Source organism: Drosophila mauritiana, chromosome X (assembly GCF_004382145.1).
Source record: "Drosophila mauritiana strain mau12 chromosome X, ASM438214v1, whole genome shotgun sequence".
NCBI lineage: Eukaryota > Metazoa > Arthropoda > Insecta > Diptera > Drosophilidae > Drosophila > Drosophila mauritiana.
The window spans coordinates 7,715,497-7,736,346 of NC_046672.1; the positions used below are offsets into that span (position 1 = coordinate 7,715,497).

Genomic DNA, 20,850 nt, shown 5'->3' on the forward strand with positions numbered 1-20,850 from the left:
CAATGGTATGTGCAGGTGTAGAGCGGTCACACTGGATGAAATTCAAGACCTATCGATATCCTGATATACACGCCAACGAAGACCGTGTGTGGATTCGTAGAGCAAATCGAAATTGGCAGGATTAAACGGATTCGCGAACGCAAAGGCAGCGGCTAAAGGGCCGCCCATGCACCAAAGAAAGCAAGCTGGTCCAGCGGTTCATTTATCTGCGACTAACATGCTAAAATCGGCGTAATTGGCAAGTTCAATGCACGACTAATATATTTGGCCACACTTGCCAGTGTATGTTTGTTCGTGTGCGTGCCTGTTTGTGTGGTGTCGTCTCCGTGCGTGTTTGTGTGTCCGCGACGAGTATGTGTGCGCACATATTCGTATATCTGCAAGACTCGCGGATGAAACAGCGTGAAAAGTGAGCAAAATATCGGGGAAAAACGGCACGGCACGGCCACAGAACGGAACGGTACGGTACGGTGCGATACGATACCGAGAAAAGGGCATCAGCCAGAGAACTCCTCGATCCGGAAACGGATAATGGGGATATAGCTGATACAGCCAATAGCTCCCCGAAAGCCACAGCACACAATAGGTCGGTCGGTTGGTTGGTTGGGAGACGTCGCCGAGAGTTAAACCATCAATAATCAAACCCAAGAACCGACGGATCTAAGTGTCAAGTGTTTGGTGTTGTGAAATTTTTCGTTTCCAGCTCTCCGTTCAGCGTTCAGCCAATTTGCCAACCTTTTCCCCTCTCTAATTTGTTATCCCCGGGACAACACAAGAGTTTCGATCAAAATTTTCAATTGAACGCAACTTCGCCATAAACCAAAACATAAAGGTAAAATTCGGCCACTACCCAAACAACAACAACAAAAATCATAAGAAAAAATCACGCAGTAACGTAGAAGAAGCAGCAGCCGAAGCCGAAAAAAGACGAAAAGAAAACTTGTTTGAAAAGGCCGAACCGAAAGAAGAAAAAGAGCAGCAGCAGCAGCAGAGCGGCCAAGTTTGGAAGAATTTCAGAATTTCAGCGTGCTAGGAACGGAGCAGCGGACCGGCGACGTCACCAAATAAACGCCCATCACCATGGACGAGGATGACAACCTGTCCAATGCCGACATAAGCATAGACGACGAGGAGGTGGTGCGGGAGCAGACCCACCATCCGCCCATGCAAGAGGATCAGGAGCTGGAGAACGAAGACGGGTCATCCGACGTGGATCTGTCTTCGGTGTACGTCGTGCCTCCCATAGTCTCGGCACCATCGCCCGCATCAGTGCGCATCGCTGGTGGATCCATAGTTGGTGGCGGAGGGGTCGCAGCTGGAGCAATCCCAACAACCACCGATAACTCGCATTCCCCCTTCCACGATTGGGATTCCAGTGTGGCGGCCGCTGCTACTCCACCGCCGCCACCGCCAAGGGCAGGAGCCACTACCACTACAAGCTCCGGCACAGCGGCGGAATCGGGAGCCGCGAGCTCCTTATCCGACGATGCCGGCGCCAAGCCGAGTTTCTTCTTTGGCGCCTCCTCGTTCAGTTTGCGCAGCCGCAAGGAGGTGGCCGCCCTGATCAACACGGAATGCTGCCGTGGCAGCCCCACACCCGATCTCGACTCCATAATGGACACCCTATTTAATCCGGGGACGCCCATCGACAATCTGGACAACATCGAGTGGATACGATGGCTCATTGCCGGCGGACGGACGCCACAGGAGTTTGTTAAAATTGGTACGTCCCAATGTGTGCATATCGATAAGTGTGTTGCATTTTCTATCGCCAAACAGCTGATCGCAAGTCCGTTGCCCCTGAAACTCTGACCGAGCATGTGTGTGTTACCTGCGTTGTGTGTGTGTGTGTCTGTGAAATGTAATGGTTGTAGGGCACGCAAAGAAGAGGTAGAGAGGAAGAGAGCATAAAAGCAAGGTGCAAGGCAGCGTGAAGAGTGCGAGTGCACCACCATGGCAACAGCAATCAAGCGCACTCTCTCGCACACTCACTACACACACATATGCTCTGATTAGGGGAGTCAACTTTAGCCCAATTTAATCTCAACTGCTCATCTATTTGCAATGCTGTATTTGTGCATAATTTTCATCACTACTTATTACTTTTTGTGCCAGGCTGCGTATGTCGCCAAAGTTGCTTTTATCGTTTATGGTTGTTTGTCGCGTCTAGTCTTGTCTTGCTTGTCCCACTTGTCAGCTCTGTCACACGCACACACTCGTGCAAACTGGCGGGCGGAGACGCACACGCACAGTGGAATGCAGCTTGCACCTTGTGGCTTTGTGTCAGCTGTTTCGGTACGCCTTGCGTAATAAATGTTTCCGCAGCATCCGTCCCAAAACCACACGCACACGAATGCAGATGGTGCTTGTTTATATGATGGCACCTTTTGTCACCGCTAAGTGCTCCTCTTATTTTTTTTGTGTTATACATATTTCTCCCACCTTTTTGTTTGTTACTCTGTTGCAAGAACAATTGCAAAATTGCACTGGTGCGGCAAAAGTTGATTGACCGTCATTGATGTTGATTTGACAAAAACACGCACAGTGGACGCGAGGGGCGGATGTGATGTTGCCCACTGTAAGCTGTCAACGGCAATTGACCGAAAGACCGTTATGTTATTGGGCTGCGTGGGGTTGTGTGTGTGTATGTGTGTGCTTGCGTGCGTGTGTGGGTGAGGGTGAGAGAGTGCACCTTCTTTCCGTTCCCATGTCATGTCACCTCCCCTTCCCACTTTTCGGACCTTGTCCAAAAGTTCTCAGTTAGAAAGAGACTGCTGAGCCAAGATAGTGAGAGCGAGAAAGAGTTGCTAACTTTCCGTTGATCGATCGCTATTACAATTTTACAACATTGTCAATCAACTTTCCGCTGCACTGTGGTTGTTATTGGCCAACCCATTCGATTTCCTTCCGCATGCGGCGGCCGACAACGTTGACCTTTGTAGCCAACAAGGTCCGAGCGGAATTCGTATGTACATACATATGTGTATAAACTACGAAACATAAAACAATCGTATGTACGTATATACGCCCCAGAACGCAGTCCGAAGACAAAAAATCAAAGAGTCACGCAACCAGAAGCAAGAAATTAACTAAGCAATGAGTGCATCATTTTATTTTTGGAACTCAAATCAAATCAATAGCAATAGCAAGGCAATGCGGTCGGTCAAAACAAATCAGCTGGCCTCGACTGGTTTTACAATTTCACCTCATCGCTCAATTTCGCCAGCGATATTTAATCGTTTCGTGATCAGAGGCGGGAACAATGCATTGCAATCGACCGATTATTTCGATGATTTTGCATATGAATTCGTCGAGTTCAATTAATTAAAAACCCCTGATACAGCTTCTTAGGTCGAATTACCGCAGACATATTTATATATTATTATTATTAATTAGAAAAAATATACATATACATATCATGATTAACTGACCAACAAGATTGTCTTACTACCTATAAAATTGTGCCGCCTGTGTACATTATGGCACTGATTTCTTGATGCCCTTTGTCTGTAATAACCGCATTTCAATGACCCATAATATTTAAGAAAATCGATAGTTGGCCAGGGCCTCTCAGCTAAATACAGAGCAAATTCTTAACTTTTTAAGTACTTTCGGATGTGTCTGTTGGTTAAACATGACAACTTTTTTAGCTCTTTGGTTTGATGTGGCCATGTCCTTGCTCCTTATGTGTCCAAACCTATTTTATAGCTGACTTCTATTCTGCTACTCCCATATATTCAATGAATTGTTTTTAATTTTTGAAAAATTATTTTGTAGTGCGTAGCTATGACAACCACGCCAAATGCGGTCTGGTATGGGTGCCCCACGTGGTGGCCTACAGGTGCCGCACCTGCGGCATATCGCCCTGCATGTCCATATGCCGGGACTGCTTCAAGAAGGGCAACCACACGAACCACGACTTCAATATGTTCCTGTCACAGGCAGGCGGTGCCTGCGATTGTGGTGACACCTCGGTCATGAAGGCGGAGGGTTTTTGCAGTGATCATGGCATCAATAACCGGGTCAATCGCGATCCGGTGCCAAACAATCTGTTGGCGGTGGCCGAGGCCATAATGCCCAAGCTGCTCTTCCGCCTGCTGCAGCACTTCCGTGAGCATAGCGACACCCCACTGGAGGTGCAGGCGATAACGTCATACTCATGCGAGGAGTTCGCGAACATGCTGATCGATCTGAACAACATGGGCGAGATAATGCGCAAAGTTATGACGCGCACGCTGATAAATCCGGAGGTGTATGCCTTCTTCATGGAAGCACCGTGCCAGGACACGCGAAATGGACGCTTCTTGAAGGCGAACCGTGAGAAGTACGAGGATGCCGTCAACAGATTTCCAAACCCAGAGCCACCCGATGAGTACAGAGATCTGCCCGCGCTCGGCGACAAACTGGTCCACACCACGCTACTCGAAGAGTTCATTTTCTGGACATTTAAGTTCGAGTTTCCACAGACTCTGGTCTGCTTTCTGCTGAACATGCTGCCTGACCAGGATTACAAGGTTAGTCTCGATGAGATTATATGATTTTTCCATATCTTTATCAATATTTATTCGTTTTCTGCCCCAAAGGAACACCTCACCCGCACATTTGTGATGCACTACAGCCGCATACCGTCCGTGTTGGAAATGTCCCGTGATCCGGACACGCTCAGCAACCGGGTGGTCCACATGAGCGTCCAACTCTTCTCCAACGAAAGTCTGGCCCTCAAGATGGTCAACGAACTGTCGCTGCTGCACGTTATGATTATCAGTCTGAAGCTAATGATGTCCAAGATACTCATACAGAATACATTGCATGGTGAGAGTTATTTTATATTTCCGACTGCAGCTCTTTGAACATTCTGATTTGTCGCCCAGATCCCAACAAGAATTTTCATTTCGTCATCGACTGCACGCGTCAGGTGATGAAGGACCACTGCTACTGGCCACTAGTCTCGGACTTTAACAACGTCCTTTCACACGAATCGGTGGCCCTGGTCTTTCTGCGGGACGACAATCTCATCGACATGTGGTTCCAGTTTCTCCAGATGCTACAGGGCATGAATGTCAATGTGCGGGAGACGGCTTCTCATGTGGAATTCGAGCCAAATAGCTACTATGCGGCGTTCTCCTGCGAGCTTGAGGCCAGTGCCTATCCCATGTGGTCGATTATCTCGCATCTGCAGGATGGCACACATGCCCACCTGGCAAAGAAGATCATCAACTACTGTGTGACGACGCTGCACGAGTGGCTAGACTCTATTTACTTCATGGAGGCGCGTCTATCTATGGTTGGTATTTTCAATCCGTTTAAATTTATCGAAGTTTGAATAAAATCCTTTTATTTATACGTGCAGGAGGAGATGATGCAGGCTTCGTTCCATTTTCCCCTGCATCGATATCTGGCTGCCTTTGTTTGCCAGGCGGTAACTAAAATGGGAATCAGTCTGAACGATGTGCTGCCCTCGCGCCCCTATCTGCTGCCCCTGCTTATGATCCATCCACTTCGCGTCCAGGTGAGTCTTCAATCTTTTATTTTGGTTATTTTCGCTTTAATTAGAAAGAAGGTCCTCGCTTCTCTGGGCTCTCAGATTCTCATTCGTTTTTATTTCTATTGTTATGGCTAAATTTCAATATAATTTGTTTTTATATTCTTGTCTTGCCTGATTCTGCATCTCTTGCGTTTTGTTCTCCTCGGATCTCACTTAGACTATGCGACAGTAATTGCAAGTGTGTATTGATAGGTAGTGTACATCTAAAAAAGCTATGACATATGTGCGGGATGGAAACAGCACCGCTTATCCGACTCTCTCCGCCTTAGGATCTATTCTTTGGCACCTGAACGTGGGGCGTGAAGTCGTAGGTGATGATCTTGGGGCCCAGGAAGCCGCCGTAGCCGTTGCGGCCCTTGTAGTAGATGCCAATGCCGGCTAGTGGTACTGGTGGATTCGAGACCACGTCCTGGATGTCCATGAACGGCACTGTGCTCTGGGCGGCATCCTTGTCCAGTCCTGTGTTAGTGAAATCGATGAACTGATTGTGGCGCGACAGAGGTAACGATGGTGCGATTGTCCGCGTAGACACGTCGGCGTTGCTCAGACGCAGTTTCTCCCTGAAAGCAAGGGGTTGTTAGTTACTTCTATGCTATCCAATAATAGAGCACACACTTACCTGCGTGCGCCGCTGACATCGGTATTGTCGTTGGACTTCCAATAGCTATTGTACTCCGGCTGGATGAGCTGGCCGGTGAGGAAATCAAACTCACTGTAATAGGCCTCCAAATTCAGATGTGTGCCCACTACACGGAATCGCACGCCGGTAACGACGAAAGAATTGTCCTCCGTATCCACATCGTCCAGATCGATGGTGCGTTTCTCGTAGCTCAACTTATGATAGTCAACGCCATTCTTCACATGACGATCAAAGACGTTGTACTTCTCCACGGGTTTCCATTCCAGAGTGCTTTGATTGACAGTGCCACGCGGCAGAAGTTCGCCCTCCTGGATTTGGAGATGGAAAATCCGATTTTGCTTTACAAAACGCAAGCCAGTCACGATTCTGAAAAATAATTAGTTACTATTTTGTTGATATTTTAAAATCAACGGATCCAACTAGAACTCACCGGTTGCGCTTGATATCGGCGATCGTATCCCGCAGATTAAAGAAACGATCCGACTTTAGACCCTCCTCGTCGCACAGGCAGAAGCAGTAGCTGCAGTGCCAGAGAAGGTAACGCCACCAGCTGTCCACCTTGGTGGTGCCCCTGGTGCACTTACCCCGCTGGCCAAGGACGCGTCCGTTCTCGTACTCGATGAACTCATAGCGCCGCGTACTATTCTGTGGCGACGGGCACACCCACATGTCGGAGTCTACGAACTGGCAGTTGTACAGGCGACCCGTACATTTCGGTTGACGGGAACAATAGAGATCCTTAAAGCAGCCTTCGCTACGGGTGGACTGATAAAAGCCACACGTCTCTCGGCAAGTTTCCTCGTTATTCAAGTCTACCTCGTTTTCAATGTAGCCTTGAAGGAGGCGCGTGACCTCGTCATAGGTGACTCCCTGTACATGTTTCGTCGGATCACAGCGGTAAACGATACGATCAGCTCGTAGCATCACATCCTTGAGCATTTTCAGTGTGCGTTCTGTCCTCTTCTCATAGTCGGAACGCATGAGTTCCGCCTCCTGAGTGTAGTTGCCCTTCCCGTAGACCCGCAACATCATCCACGAGAACTCCATCATGGTGTAGGCTTTCAGTTCGGTCAGGGCTATATCCGCATATAGTGAATAAATAAACTGCTGGGCCGATTGCATGGTATTGCAAATTTGATTGCTAGACACCTGTAAGCAAGAAATTTGTTCATATTATTGGGAAATTCATTAATATGATCGATATGCAGCAGTTTTTCCTTCTATTCAACCGTCTGGCATTCTTTACCAGGTACACGTAGAGTGTTACTCTTGTTTTTAGCTCTAATTAGCCATCACATCTGGCTGTTAAAATCTCTGCCATACTGGTAGTATTATTATTATTATAGCACGGTAATTATAGATCGCGTGGGTGTGTAAGATAAGCTATTGCATATTGGGATATTTTGTGAACGTTTCCACGGGAATCTAATGAGTTTACGAGTATTTAATTTGAAAACTACTACTTTAAAATGTGATCAGATAGTGCGAGATATCGCTTTCAACAAAGAACAAGGGATTTCTTGTTTTGCTTTTGTGCATATGATTTAAAGTGCATATGATTTTCATATTGCTGAGGGATCGTCGAATCTGTTTCGTGGGTTAACTAACTATCATCGCTCGGTAGTAGAGGGTCTGAGAAACCATCACTCGCTCGATTTCCTGCAGGATTCGTGGCATTGATGCGGTGTTATCGTTGCGCAGGATTGCTCCGGCTAGATTTAAAACGGCCAGTTCATCCAGTTCAACGCTGTTGTTCTGCTTGACAAAGGTGTCCTATTCGGATAATGAGAAGTAATATGTTATGATCTATCTAAAAAACAGTCCTTAAGAGTCGAAATACCTTGTAGGCATCGTAAAGCTTGCTGATATAAATGAGATCCCTTTCCAGCAGCGACCATTCATAGTGATTGAGGATCTCGTAGCGATGCTCCTCGAAGGTGCGTCTCATTTGGGGTTTCGCATCGAAATCCCGATGCGAATCGTATACTTTCCTTATCTGGGTTTCCTTATTGTTCTGACTATTGGCCGTTTTGGCCAGATAGTTCCACAGAGCTCGTTCCAGGGCGATATACTCGGTGCGCAGGTCGTCCACTTCCATTTGTGGGGTGCTTGGGTGCATCCATCCCTCGAACGACGCCGATTTTGTATTTCCACAAATCACAAGTGTAACAAGAACAGCAAGAACAGCAGCTAATGCTCCGATGGGCGACGCCATATTTACTCTCACGATAAGATATGTATCAGGCTGGCGAATATAAAATACGGGGATTTCCCTGTCCCCCTGTATCCCTGTATGATTCCAATTTGTCTAGCCTTGGGTTCTCTGCTTTTTCTATTTCTTCTTCTTCGACTTTGAGGTTTTACTTCTTTGCTGCTGGTGGAAGGGCAAGGCAAGAAGAAGAGCAACAGCAGGGTGCACTGCTTGCTTTCCACAACTTCAACTTCCTTCAACTGGAAACAAAGACTCCGAGCCTCGTTTTAGGATGCCCGTCCTCTGAGATTTCACGATTCTTTATTATTTGCGATTTACTTTAATTCGCGCTCGCCTCTTGCCATATAATTTCAGCTGGGTGTTGTTATTCTGAGTGCTGTTCGGCTACTGTAATTTTTCAGTTTCTGTTTTAAAGCGCTCCACGCTCAGCGATTGTTTGTTTGTGTATGTGTGCGTGTTGGTGTGTGCTCGTTGAAAATACAATACAAAAAAAAATTGCTGACTGAAGCTCTTTTTTCATGCATTGTTGTTGGTCTTTTAACAACCAGACGATATGAGAAGCGTAAACACACACACACAAAACACTCGTGTTTGTGAGCAGCAATCAGGAATTGAGCAAATTTCGTTTGATTCTTCGGTTTCACACACAGCAATAATACCCTACTTGGCTTAATTATTCAATCGACTGGTGATCATATTGGCACTTGCAAACCTAGCAATCGATAACTAGAAAGTTGTGCCCGCATTGTTTTTGTTTTTGCCGACTTCTAATTGGTATGGCAAACAGCTGAGTGAGTGCATTGTTAGCACTCTCCTTTCTCTCTTTCCGGTTTCTCGTGACGCAATGCACTAACAAAGAGAAGCGCTCTCCGCTCTCTTTCGCAGCATGGGGGCAAAACTGCTGCATTGCCCTCTGGCGTTTATTTGTGTATTTTTTGTTTTGTTTAACTTGTTTCGCAGTCTTTTGTTGACACAAGACCTTTGACCTCACACAAATAGAAGACGCACACTCGCACACACCCGCAAGAAATGGGAGCACTTGTGCGCCTTCCATGTCACAGAGAGAGAGTGCGTGCGGAGGCCTTAACCGTTATTTGGCGACAAAAGAAACGGTGACTAATACACTGCAAGACTTTCTTTTGCCAAAAAAAATTAAAAAAAAAAACGACTTAAGTGACGCGTCAACCGGAAAGTCGAGTTTACAATGCTTAAAACCTCGTGTCTAGACCTATATCATATCCCAGGCGAGCATCATTCGTGAATCATCCGGTTAACAGGCATGCAGGAAGCAATTCACAAATTGACACCCCAATCACAAACCGTATTTTTACAGTCAAGCATGCTTCAGCTCGAAGCACCCTATAATGTAATGTAAATAAAGAAAACAGTTGTTTACACTTTTCCTTTTTTCTAACTGTCTTCTGAGTTAATACGTTTTTTGGCTTAAAAATGTAGCTTCTTTTACAGTTAGCCCAGTAGATAGAGCGGTTGACAAAATGTCTTTCAAAATGACTCAAGCTAAAAATGCTCTATAAGTTCGATGATCCCAAAATTTTCGCCTGAAATCAGAGTAGATCACACAAAAGTTAAACTATATTACCTCATAGGCAGTGGCCAGCTGTTGGAGTAGATTGGTGGACGTTGTGTTGGAAGATCTATCTTCGTTGCCGAGTAGAATGATATTCAGGCGATCCATCAGATGGTGCACCGAATGTGCATTCGGCGACACTGTCCACTCGGCAAACGTTATCAGCGTGGACATCTCCAACTTGTCCTTGTAAGCCTCGTACTTCTGCATCTGCTGATAGCGCGATGAGATCCTATTGATCGTGTCCGAGATATCGTTCATCTTGGCCATAATTGGAGCGTTGTTGTGCATGAAGCTAGTCACCGATTCGATGGCCAAGGCAACATATTGAGCATGCTGAAGTGGATTTTTTTGTGTGGGTTAAGTATACAGTTGCCATGGTTGTTATACCCTTGCAGCAGATCTATTAACTAAACAAACAGCTCACCAAATTGGCAATGCCCACTGCAAGGGTACGCAAAAGAAGAGCTAAAGAGCGGTCTCTTAGCCCTCCCGCAGCTGACTCACCTGATCTTCGGTATTGTCTATTTGCTTGCTGACTTCTTTGAGGCGCTGCAACACCTTCTTCTGTTTCTCCCGCATCAGTGGGAAATCAATGTTGGCCGCCAACGGGGAGGATTGTACAATGTCCCAGGCCTTGAGGACGCCGGAGGTGACCTCCTTGACCACATGTATGATGTCCAGGACATCCTCGATCAGAGCGTCCGTTTGTGTAGGCTGTTGCAGGGCGACCAACGTGGCCAGAAGGAGGGGAAGTACCCAATTCATTAATCCCATTCTGCAGCCGGCTGTGCGTTTCTGCTATTTGGGTTTCGTTTTGTATATGAATGTTTATTTATTTATTGCAGCGCGAAATCCGACGATCGTTGGGGATGTTGTGCTGACAATGGTGGGGTGTCTTTTAAATATTATGATTAAATGCTTGCACAAACCAACAAACAAACGCACACACATAGACAGACAGACAGACAGACAGACAGAAGCGCACGCAACTGCGCCCGCTGAAAATCAAAACGCAAATGGATAGTCACAAAAACAGAGAGTCGAGTTTTGTCTCGAGCTCGAGCGTCGAGTTTCGACGACGTTGGCAGATTAATCTGCTGTGCTGCTCTCGCCGCTCGGAGATTGATTAAAAAAATCATACAGCTGTGGGTTTCACTTGTCTCTTTTTCTTCTTTCCTTCTTTTTCCGCCGCCTGCAGACACCCTGTCTCACACACACACACACACACACACACACAAATGTGTCGAGAGACTGGCTCTGTTTCTTTGTTTTGCACCGTTCTTTTTTGGTTGTTTCTGAAGGGGGAGGGGGGGATAGACAGCATAGGTCACAGCTAGTTTCGATAACTTTGTCTGCTCCCAAGTCATCGATGTTTCATGACTATCGCACTCGCTGGTGCACTGTTACTTTATTTATTTTTTTTATTATTTATTTCAGATGAAATAAAGATTATGTGCGTTAAATAATTTTTTATTTTTAAGAGAATAGAAGGAATTTGTATATAAAATTAAATTTAAATCAATTTAAATGTTTATTTACTTTTACTTCTTTTTAGAGTTTCTTCTACGAGATCCTGGCCGGGAAATGGGTGCGCAATGGTCTCCAAATCAAGGGACAAGCGATGACCTATATCCAGGCGAACTTCTGCAACTCGATGGCCGACATGGACCTGTTCTTCCTGCAAATCTGTGCCACCAACCTGCCGCAGTACTTCTTCCTGCAGAACACCATCGAGTTGTTCGACGTAGGTCAATGGCTGGAGACGGCTCCCTTGAAGCAGCCCCAAAAGGCGGAGCAATCCTCGATGCTGGAGGGATTCTTAACCTTTTTGGCCACCCTGGTGACGAGTCGCACTAATCTGGGAAACGATGAGGCCACCCAATGCATCATTGAGATCAGTGCCTTGTTGGCCACCGAGAACAAGACGCACTCGCAGCTCCTCGAACTAATGCCGGAGCGGTCGGGCAATGTGCATACCAAAAACTTTGAGACCTTCCTAAAGAAGCTATCGGTTTACAAGGCTCCGTCGAGTGGGAGCGAGAACCTGGAGCAGGGTCTCTTCACGCCCATCGATGAGGTGTGGGAAAAGCACTACGATCCGCTGCACGTCCTTTTGCGAGCAGTTCATCGTCGAGACTTTCAATCATCGCTGGACCGCTTTACAAACTATGTGAAGAGCAAGGATAAGATGCCGGCAAGTGGTAACCTATGGCCACCTTTCCGATTGCCCCATGCTCTGCCCGCAACGAGCTCCTTCAGTGATCCCTGCAAGATTCTGAACTCGCGCATCTTTCACTCCACCATCCTGTCGATATTGTTCCGTGCAGTTCACACACGTGATGTTTCTGAGCATCTGCTGGCTCTCGCTGTGTTCCTCTTAGAGATTGCTGTGGAAACAAGTGATGATGTTGGCAGTGGAACTGGAGATCGGGCCCCTCCTGCGCTGGCTGCTGTGGTGGAGTCATCTAGCGGGCCGGGCTATCATGGCTACGGCTCGGGACGGCATGAGCCGCCCAAGCTCTTCCACTGCTATCCCACGGACAATCTTAGCTGCAATCTGCGCCACGTGGTCAAGAAAGTGTCGCTGAAGTCACGCGATCCGCAAGTGATCACCTCCAGCTATCGGTCGAACCCATTTTACTCAGATCTGGACTTTGATGTTGTAGCGGATCCAGAGCAAACGATGCGCATGATTGGTCATGGGGACCCCGAAGGAGATGAGGCAACGGGAGGAGCTGGACTGGGAATGGGAGCTCATAGCAGAAGGAATGTCTCCCAGGCGCTGGTCCCGATGAGAGTGCCCGGCATGGAGGTCGCCCTACCACCGGATCTGTCAGTAGTTGCCGAAACCGGAGTGGTTATCCGGCAGGATAGCAACGAAGATGATCTACTGCGTGAAGGCAATCATGCCATGGATATGAGTCCACCGGCTGCTCTCGATTTCCACTTTCCCCTGCAGCAGATCACTTTGCCGGAGAGTGGCATGGAGGTGGCCATTCGGAGAGATCTTTTGCTAGCCGAAACGAATAATATGGGCGCAATTGCAGGTGGAGCTGGAGGTGGCGCCAATGCATCGGCCACACCACCAGCAGGGGCTTCCAATGAGATGTTCTCGCCTACCACACCCACAGGCAGCGGTATGCTCCTGCCTTTCCAGCGGGTTCAGCCTGTAGCCGTACCCAGTAGCGGTAATATGGATATTGTACCATCAAATGCCCTGGGCGCCGGCGGAAGTTTTACATCCGGCGTAAGTGGTAGCGGCACTGGACGTAGAATGAACTATGAAACTGGTGGAGCACGTAAGCGATCCGTGGACATTGCCATCGGTGGCAGCAATAAGGATGAGCTGCATTTGGACGAAAGCATTTTGTCGCTGCTACTAAAGCTCCATTCTCAGCTCTCAGGCACACTAGATAGCTTCTCGTTGAGCGACGGCGAAGATCAATCATCTGGCGACGATTCGAGCATGGATGTGGACTGTAACGAAGCCAGCACCTCCATGGCAGCAGCGGAGAGCACTGCCCTGGCTGAGAGAGGACGCAGTAAGCGCAACTACAAGAACATCCATGTATCCTCCTCGCGCATCGGCGACGGACCATTCTTTATTGGTAATCTGCTGCGGAAGATCGCCAAGCAGGATGAGCAGTGCGCCGTGAGCATCGACGACATCCGTGCGAGACTCTGGCCGAATCAGCGTGAAAAACAAGCGGAGGCGAAAGCACGCGAGACCAAGGAGAAGGAGGAGCGCCGCAAAAAGGCACGTGAGCGCCAGCAGAAGATGATGCAAGACTTTGCCAACAAGCAGAAGCTCTTCATGCAATCCGCTGCAGCGTCATCCAGTGGCATGGGCTACGGACCGGAGGACGAGGACGATGAGGAGTTGTACGAGGAGCAGCCGCGCGAGAAAGAGTACGACTGTATAATCTGCAATTGCACTACGCCCAGTACAGAATCGAATCCTATCGGCTTGGTCGTTCTGGTCGAGTCCAGTGGCATTGTTGGTCATCGGCGGCGAATCGCCGAGCGACTGCCGCTGCCGCTAAACGCGGAGGATGAGTCCCGACTGGCGCACACCACTCGACTGGCGGCTGAATTCAACAGGCGTACGGAACTGCTCAGTCTGAAGTTCGGCGATGAGTCCTGGTATCTGTCCAACAATATGGCCTACGACAACGGTGTACATGTGCAGTCGTGTGGCCACCACGTGCATCTCAGTTGCCTAGAGGCATACCTTAAGACGCTGTACACCACCCAACGTCAGCCAGTTCAGGATCGTGGCGAGTTCTACTGTCCCGTGTGCCGACAGCTCTCAAACTCGGTGCTGCCGCTGAGTCCGCAACTGGACAGACCCACGCATCTGGTCCGCTCTGGTAATCAGCCATTCGAACGTCTGGTCGCTGATCTAACAGATCTGATTAAAGAGAACGAAACGATACCGGTAGGCATAATGATTATTAAGCTTAAACCATTTATATACCCTTTTACTTTTCAGCAGCCCACAAAACTGACAGAGGCCATGGGCCATGTCATGGAGGTCATGACAAACATTGCCCAGCGCAAGGCTAAATGCTCCTCGATAACGTTCCGCAAGCTGTTCATCTTCGTTACCTCGATTGCGCGTACAAACCTGGAGGCGGAGATCATCCAGCGGGGCGGATCACTATGCACAGCGAATGCCACGCGATACAAGCCAAAGCGGGAATGCATCGTACCGCTACTGCACGTGCTATCGGTACATGTGCGTGTCTTGGTCGAATGGCCGCTGTGGAGCAGTTGGGCCTCGTTAGCCGGCCTGCCCGTTACCGCTACGGAACCATTGCCGGCGCACTGCCTCGAGTTGATTCCCAGCATCTTAGCGGATCCCATTGCTCTGCTGCTCAAGTTTATCCTGCTGGCGCCACTGCAACTCGACCAGGGTGAGTAGTTGTGCATAATATATATATATATTACCAAATTTATGGCGCTTTTAAATACCAATGGTTTTTTTGTATCCCATTTAGATTACTTTACTTGCATGGTGAAAGTCATGTACAATCTGCTGTACTATCAAATTGTGGTTCAGCTGTGCGTTACTCTCACCGATTTGGAGTGCGATCACATTGTCAAAGTGTACGGCAGCACAAGCGCTGACAGTGTCAACTCTGCTGCGGAATTCCAACAGCAGGAGTCTGCTGCCGGGACCACGAACAACCGTCGCCGTGCTGGACAACAGCAGCAGAGCTCCTCGCAGCTGGGAAAGGCCATGGCCCTGGTGCTGAGCCAGACAAGTGAGCTAGCTCACTTGCGACGCGACTGCATACCCAGTACTAGCAGCTCGGCGGCAGCGGCGGCGGCTGGTTCCTCCTCCACAACGTCCACAAACCCTGGAGTCTTCTCAGCCACGACGATCGAGGTTAACCTTAAGTCGATGGAATTACAGCTGCAGGCGCTATGTTTGCCGTTTTTGCGAGTGGCTGCCCTGCTGCGCCAGCATCTCTATCGCCACGAGATGCCGGAGATCTCGGCACCGGGACTAGAGTTTGTGCGCCTTGTTTACTATTTGGAACTCGTCACTGATTCTATGGACTGGGATTGCTTTAATGCTAGCAAGGGGCTATGCTTTATTCCCGGCACTGAGACAACGCTGCCGCTGTTCTGGTGCCAGCAGTTGATGGAGGTGCGTCCGCCGGCTGATACGGTCAGAGAATTGGTGCTCATCAATCAGCATTCGTTGTGGCAGCAGCCGCGACTTCTTGAATTGCCGCGCGAGTACGAACGCTTGTTCACGGTGAGAGTTGTTATCTACTATGTGGATTTTGTTTGGATAGGTAATAATAGAGCTTTTCGTTTTTCCTCACAGTACTATCATGAGCGGCCGTGCCTCAATTGCTATAAAGTGCCCAAGGAGAGCTCCATCTGCCTGCTGTGCGGGACGATCGTATGCCTTAAGCAGAACTGCTGCGCGGAGAATGACTGCTGCGAGGCTGTTCGCGTGAGTAGTCTTAAAATGCACTCGATGTTGATTAAAGTAATGCTAATCCCTTTGGTTTATCACCTAATCAGCATACGCTATCCTGTGGCGGAGGCATAGGCATCTTTTTGGTGGTCACCTCCACGTACATCATAGTTATTCGTGGACGACGCGCCTGTCTTTGGGGCTCACTCTATCTGGACGACTTCGACGAGGAGGATCGCGATCTCAAGTGAGTAATCAGAGTCTTAATATAATAAGTTACGATTTTAATATATTTTTAAACTATTTTGCAGGCGCGGCAAACCTTTGTATTTGAGCAAAGACCGCTTCAATCTCCTGGAGTCGCAGTGGCTGTCCCATAAGTTTGCTCATACAAAACACACCTGGGTGTTTCACCGGGATCTCTTGTGAAATATGGAAGATCTACTGCGCAGCATCCAGGAGTTGGTTGGCCAGATCTGAGATGCCCTATCCACGCCTAGTCGAACCAGTCAACCACACAACCTCCCATCCACCCAGCCACACAACCACTCAACCACCCGTCCCCAAAATCCGCCTTCAGCAGCTGAATCACTAATCCAACCACCTGACTTAAAGCTAGTTTCAACGTTTTGTCGGCTTTTCGTATCCGTTTACGCATCTGCATTTTGTTTACGGCTTTCGACCCCCATCCCCCACCACATGCTCCAACGCACCTAGAAGCAATGTAGGCAATTTGCAATTAATTGATATTACACATTTTTATACATAAACAATACTTATAAATATGGATGCAAAACGATACGAAATACCGACAGCTATACTATTGTTTGTTGTCAACTGTTTAACTGAGAAACGCATAATACAGAAGATCACATAATCTGGCGATCGACAAGAATATTTAACAACCAATTATAAATTACAAATATTATACCCACCCACTTGCTGGGCAAAGACGACGCGAAAACAGCCTGGATAAACCGGAGATGGTGCACCGCGCGGGTCTCCAGTTGCGTTCTACCTAAACTAAGTCTTAAGTCCTTAACTTTATAGATTTTTTTTTTAGGGAAACAAAGGCAAGAAGGCAAATAACAAATTACGAGCAACAAATAACACAATACACAATATAAAAATTGCCTACATTGGACTCATGAGTTTGTGCATGTAAAAAATGAAAAAAAAGATTATATAGTTAATATATACAAATACAATATACAGTACAGTTAATGCAACATAAACAAAAACGATTTAAAAAAAAAAAAAACAATAAACGAAAAGCGAATTGTGAAATGCATAGAAACTAGTTTGCATACCCCATTATACATAAATATTATGTAATTAAGAAGCATAAGAAAAAAGATGATTGAAAGAAGGAAGGATAATCAATCTGAAATGGAAACACTAGGATCGGATGTGAATTTGTTATTAGTTTTTACAAATTGTGTGTTATTTAGGCGGCGCTCCAAGGGAACTTCGATATTGTTTCAGCCCGAAAGTTGAGCGCATCCAAATGTTTATTTTGAACGATCAAATTGAGCCACTGCAAAGACTAGCTAATATTTCAATATCTAGAAGTATATACATACATATATATAATAGGTTTTTTCAAGCAAATTCAAAATTGCTGAAGTAGCGTCTTCGGCAAAAAACCTGGTTGTCTAGTAATTGGTATAAATTTCCATCAAGTTATAGAAAAATTGCATGTGCGTTACACAAAAAGACATGGAAGAATTGCTACGAATTGTAAATACACTGAAAACGAAGCTGCATCTTGTATAATTAAATATTAATATATCACAGTTTATCTTTTTTTTTTACTAGTTATACAAATCTAGATGTTTTAGTTGGCCTCCTAGACTAACTAAATTCAATTCTGCAAAACAAACAACAACAAAAAACACAAAACACAAAAAATGGCACAGCACAGCATTACACACTACACACACAATACACACCATACACACACAGCCACTAGTACTCTAGTACACCCAAAAAATAATAATGTAAACGTGCATTCTGAGTGACAAACCGAAAACCCTTAATAAAATAATAAAGAAAAAACATTACAAAATTATGTACATATCTATCTATATATGTAATCAATATACAAGCATTTGAAAGATGCATCTAGGAGTGCTTTGCGCATCCGCAGCACTTGCGGATTGGCTGACGCAGTGCCAGCATGATGTCACGCTCCATCCTGCAGACGTGATCCATCATCAAGTCGTCGATGTTGGAGCGGATCTCGTCGCTAGTCTCGAAGACCTCGTGCAGCTGGTCCAAGGCGACTGAGGTATCGACCCCGGGCACTGGGTCCTCCTCGCCCAGCATATTCAATTCGGCGACTTTCATTTCGGCAATGGCATGGAACATAAGATCAAAGTCGCTATCAATCTCAAAGCACGAAAGGCATTTCTTATCACCCTCATCTTCGCCTTCATCCTCCGGCTGGGGTTCGGGTTCGGATTCGGGTTCCGGTTCCGAATCCGGTTCCAGTTCGGGCAACTGCGACTGATAGTCTGCTGTATTGATTCCATCATCTCGAGTATCTGTGCTTTTAGTGGCACATACCTGGGTCACCTTCGCAATGCATCCATCTTCAGAGGCCTCTTCGTAGCTTTCCACACTGTAAGCACCCGCTGGAGTCGTCGGTTTGTTCGATTCCATTACCAAGAAGCCCTTGGTGGTGTCATTGCGGCTATTAAGCCTGAGAGCTTCAATCCTTAAACGTGCAAGGGACTTGTCACTTTCGCGGGCTTTCTGGTCGAAATGCTCGCTGATTTCCTCTACCATATTGATGCTCTCAGCGCCGCGGGTGTATTTGCCCACGAACAGAGGTGGTGTAATGAAACAGTTGTATTGCTCTTGTGGAGTGCCGAATCGACCTATGCGCTTAATGTACCATAGCTCCGAAAGACTTCCCGGCTTGAAGACGCAGCAGGCATCGAATCCCTTTGGCATGAAACGTTTGGGCAGAAAGATTGGACGATTGACGCCCCCACAGATGGGGAAGACATCTCTGGGCAGCTCGAACTTGGGGCACTCCTCGTCATCGCCCATGGTGGCGAACGCCACAGATGGATCATGCGGATGGTTTACGGTGGACAGAATGGCCACCGTAATGTTGATTTGGTGCGGCATAAGCATCAGGACTTTGGACAGATCCGGGGTGTATATGTTGTCCTGCGCCGGGACACTAGGATATGGATAGGGCGACGGTAGAAGCATTGATGGCGGCAAGGTGTAGGCCACCGACAAGGTGAAATCAGGGCGAAGAATTAGCTCCTCCGGGGCCAGATCATTTTCGTAATGATGATTGGTGGCATGCATCTCATACACATGTGGCTCCTGGCCATCGGAGCTTTCGTACGTGTCCAGGAAAGTATTGATCATCGACGGCAGGCTGACATTCATGTCGCGCAGACCGACGAACAGCGGCGGCATTGGGCCCTTATGATCCGGGCTAATCAGATCAACGGGATAGCAACGACGTGGAAGGACACCCGGGCCAAACACCCCGCCGGCTACGAAGCCCATGGGCAACATCACCGTGGGCATAAAGACGATCTTGTCTATCGGAGTCTTTTCCGGGAACAGGTTAGTCGGCAAATCGAAGCAGGGCGTCTGGAAGCCCTCAAAGTATTCGGCTGCCTGCTCATCGTGCTTTTGGACATCGGGATACAGACGGGCCATCACAATTCGGTTGGGGCTCTTGTAGAACTGCTTCGGCATGACCAGGTTGAACAGATAGGGCAAGTAATCTGTCTTCTTGAAGTCTGTCACCTGTTCCTCATCGCGACTCGCGGGATACACTTGGGATATTTTGGCCATCGGCTTGCCTGCAATGTCAATTGAGGCATTAACAACTTATTAATTTCTTTTTTTAATTTGACAGTTAAGAAAAGCGTACAAAGCAGCGAAAAACATTGTGTTCTTACCTCGCTTTTTTGCGCGCTTAGGCATTTTGATTTTCCTTATTGGTCACAAAACTAAGAAGCAGTTGTATTAACAAATTATCAAATTAGAAGTTCACAAATTTTTACAAAGTTCACAATTCAGGCTTTTTTTTAATAGGGTCTGCGAGCGTGCAAATTTCCCTGAATACTGAAATTTCCCTTCCGTCACTAGTGAGGTTAACATGACACTATTACAAGTGCCTACTCGGATCCCTGGATTATGGCAATCAAAATTTTAGAATTGCCACGTTTTTAGGTTAGTAGAAAAAAAACAATTGAAATTGGAAAAGAAAAATTCAACAAAATGGACGTTGCAACACTTTGGCGCTTGCAGCAGGCGCATCAGCGGCAACGTAACGAGTGGGACAGGATTGGTAGACGCCTCAAGCGGCTGACGGGCAAGAGGTCCAGCGACTTGCTCATCCACGATCCGCTCCTGCTGCCACCGTTCGCCGCCCATCCTGGACAACGGATGAGCGGTGGCGGTCAGCTGGCGCCGAAGCCGTTGCCGATGGCCAGAAAGCAGACAACGCAGATGAGACGCAATCATCAGAGTAAATTGGTTAAGTTCCCAGCGCCCAATAATAACCCCTTGGATCTGCTTGTCGTGGGTCAACGGCTGCAAATGCATCGTCCACCTGGACGACGCCAAGTGCAGCTCCACAGTCCCATGTCCTCTCAGCCCCGCCAGCATGTCGAAGAGTACGTCTATTTCTACCCGGTCCACTACCATGAGGCGGACCACTGGCCACCACACGGTCAGCGGGAACCAAATCTTGTGATGGATGCACGATTTGTGGCCGAGCTACTCGATGAGCTGCTGATGACTGCAGGCAACCGTATTTGATTTGTGCTTCGTTCAAATAAAAAAGAAACATTGCGAGAAACCGTTACCTACCTTTCGTAAAAACGATATATGATTTCATTTAAAATTCTGAAATTAACAATTGAATTTACATAAAAATGTCGATCTG

The 20,850-nt window shown here is 47.4% G+C and overlaps 4 protein-coding genes across 6 annotated transcripts; 2 read left to right on the forward strand and 2 right to left on the reverse strand.

Annotated features, from left to right (window-relative positions):
* The first annotated feature begins 48 nt into the window (after positions 1-48).
* On the forward strand, positions 49-17,967 carry LOC117148565 (E3 ubiquitin-protein ligase Ubr3). Of its 2 annotated transcripts, XM_033316019.1 has the most exons (12): positions 49-832; positions 892-1,723; positions 3,778-4,514; positions 4,584-4,812; positions 4,872-5,284; positions 5,351-5,509; positions 11,544-14,426; positions 14,481-14,904; positions 14,989-15,755; positions 15,828-15,959; positions 16,031-16,170; positions 16,235-17,967. In XM_033316019.1, exons 2-12 carry the CDS (start codon positions 1,081-1,083, stop codon positions 16,350-16,352), a joined length of 6,645 nt encoding a protein of 2,214 aa, XP_033171910.1. In that variant the 5' UTR covers positions 49-832; positions 892-1,080; the 3' UTR covers positions 16,353-17,967. The 2 variants fall into 2 exon arrangements, with proteins under 2 accessions (XP_033171910.1, XP_033171912.1); XM_033316021.1 differs by having other exon boundaries at positions 49-1,723; positions 14,484-14,904.
* LOC117148567 lies at positions 5,569-11,076 on the reverse strand. Of its 2 annotated transcripts, none has more exons than XM_033316024.1 (5): positions 10,493-11,076; positions 9,998-10,321; positions 6,616-7,334; positions 6,165-6,551; positions 5,569-6,105 (listed from the first exon to the last, which is right to left on the reverse strand). In XM_033316024.1, the coding sequence occupies exons 1-5, from the start codon at positions 10,760-10,762 to the stop codon at positions 5,811-5,813; spliced, it is 1,995 nt and encodes a 664-aa protein (XP_033171915.1). In that variant the 5' UTR covers positions 10,763-11,076; the 3' UTR covers positions 5,569-5,810. The 2 variants fall into 2 exon arrangements, with proteins under 2 accessions (XP_033171915.1, XP_033171916.1); XM_033316025.1 differs by lacking the exons at positions 9,998-10,321; positions 10,493-11,076 and adding exons at positions 7,794-7,958; positions 8,026-8,946.
* A 14-nt stretch (positions 17,968-17,981) lies between the features above and the next one.
* Positions 17,982-20,036, reverse strand: LOC117148568 (DM7 family protein GD16138). The gene is made up of 2 exons (XM_033316026.1): positions 19,859-20,036; positions 17,982-19,759 (listed from the first exon to the last, which is right to left on the reverse strand). The coding sequence occupies exons 1-2, from the start codon at positions 19,881-19,883 to the stop codon at positions 18,048-18,050; spliced, it is 1,737 nt and encodes a 578-aa protein (XP_033171917.1). The 5' UTR covers positions 19,884-20,036; the 3' UTR covers positions 17,982-18,047.
* Positions 20,037-20,039: 3 nt separating this feature from the next.
* LOC117148570 lies at positions 20,040-20,807 on the forward strand. Its single transcript, XM_033316028.1, has one exon. It carries the CDS (start codon positions 20,181-20,183, stop codon positions 20,721-20,723), a length of 543 nt encoding a protein of 180 aa, XP_033171919.1. The 5' UTR covers positions 20,040-20,180; the 3' UTR covers positions 20,724-20,807.
* Positions 20,808-20,850: the final 43 nt, after the last annotated feature.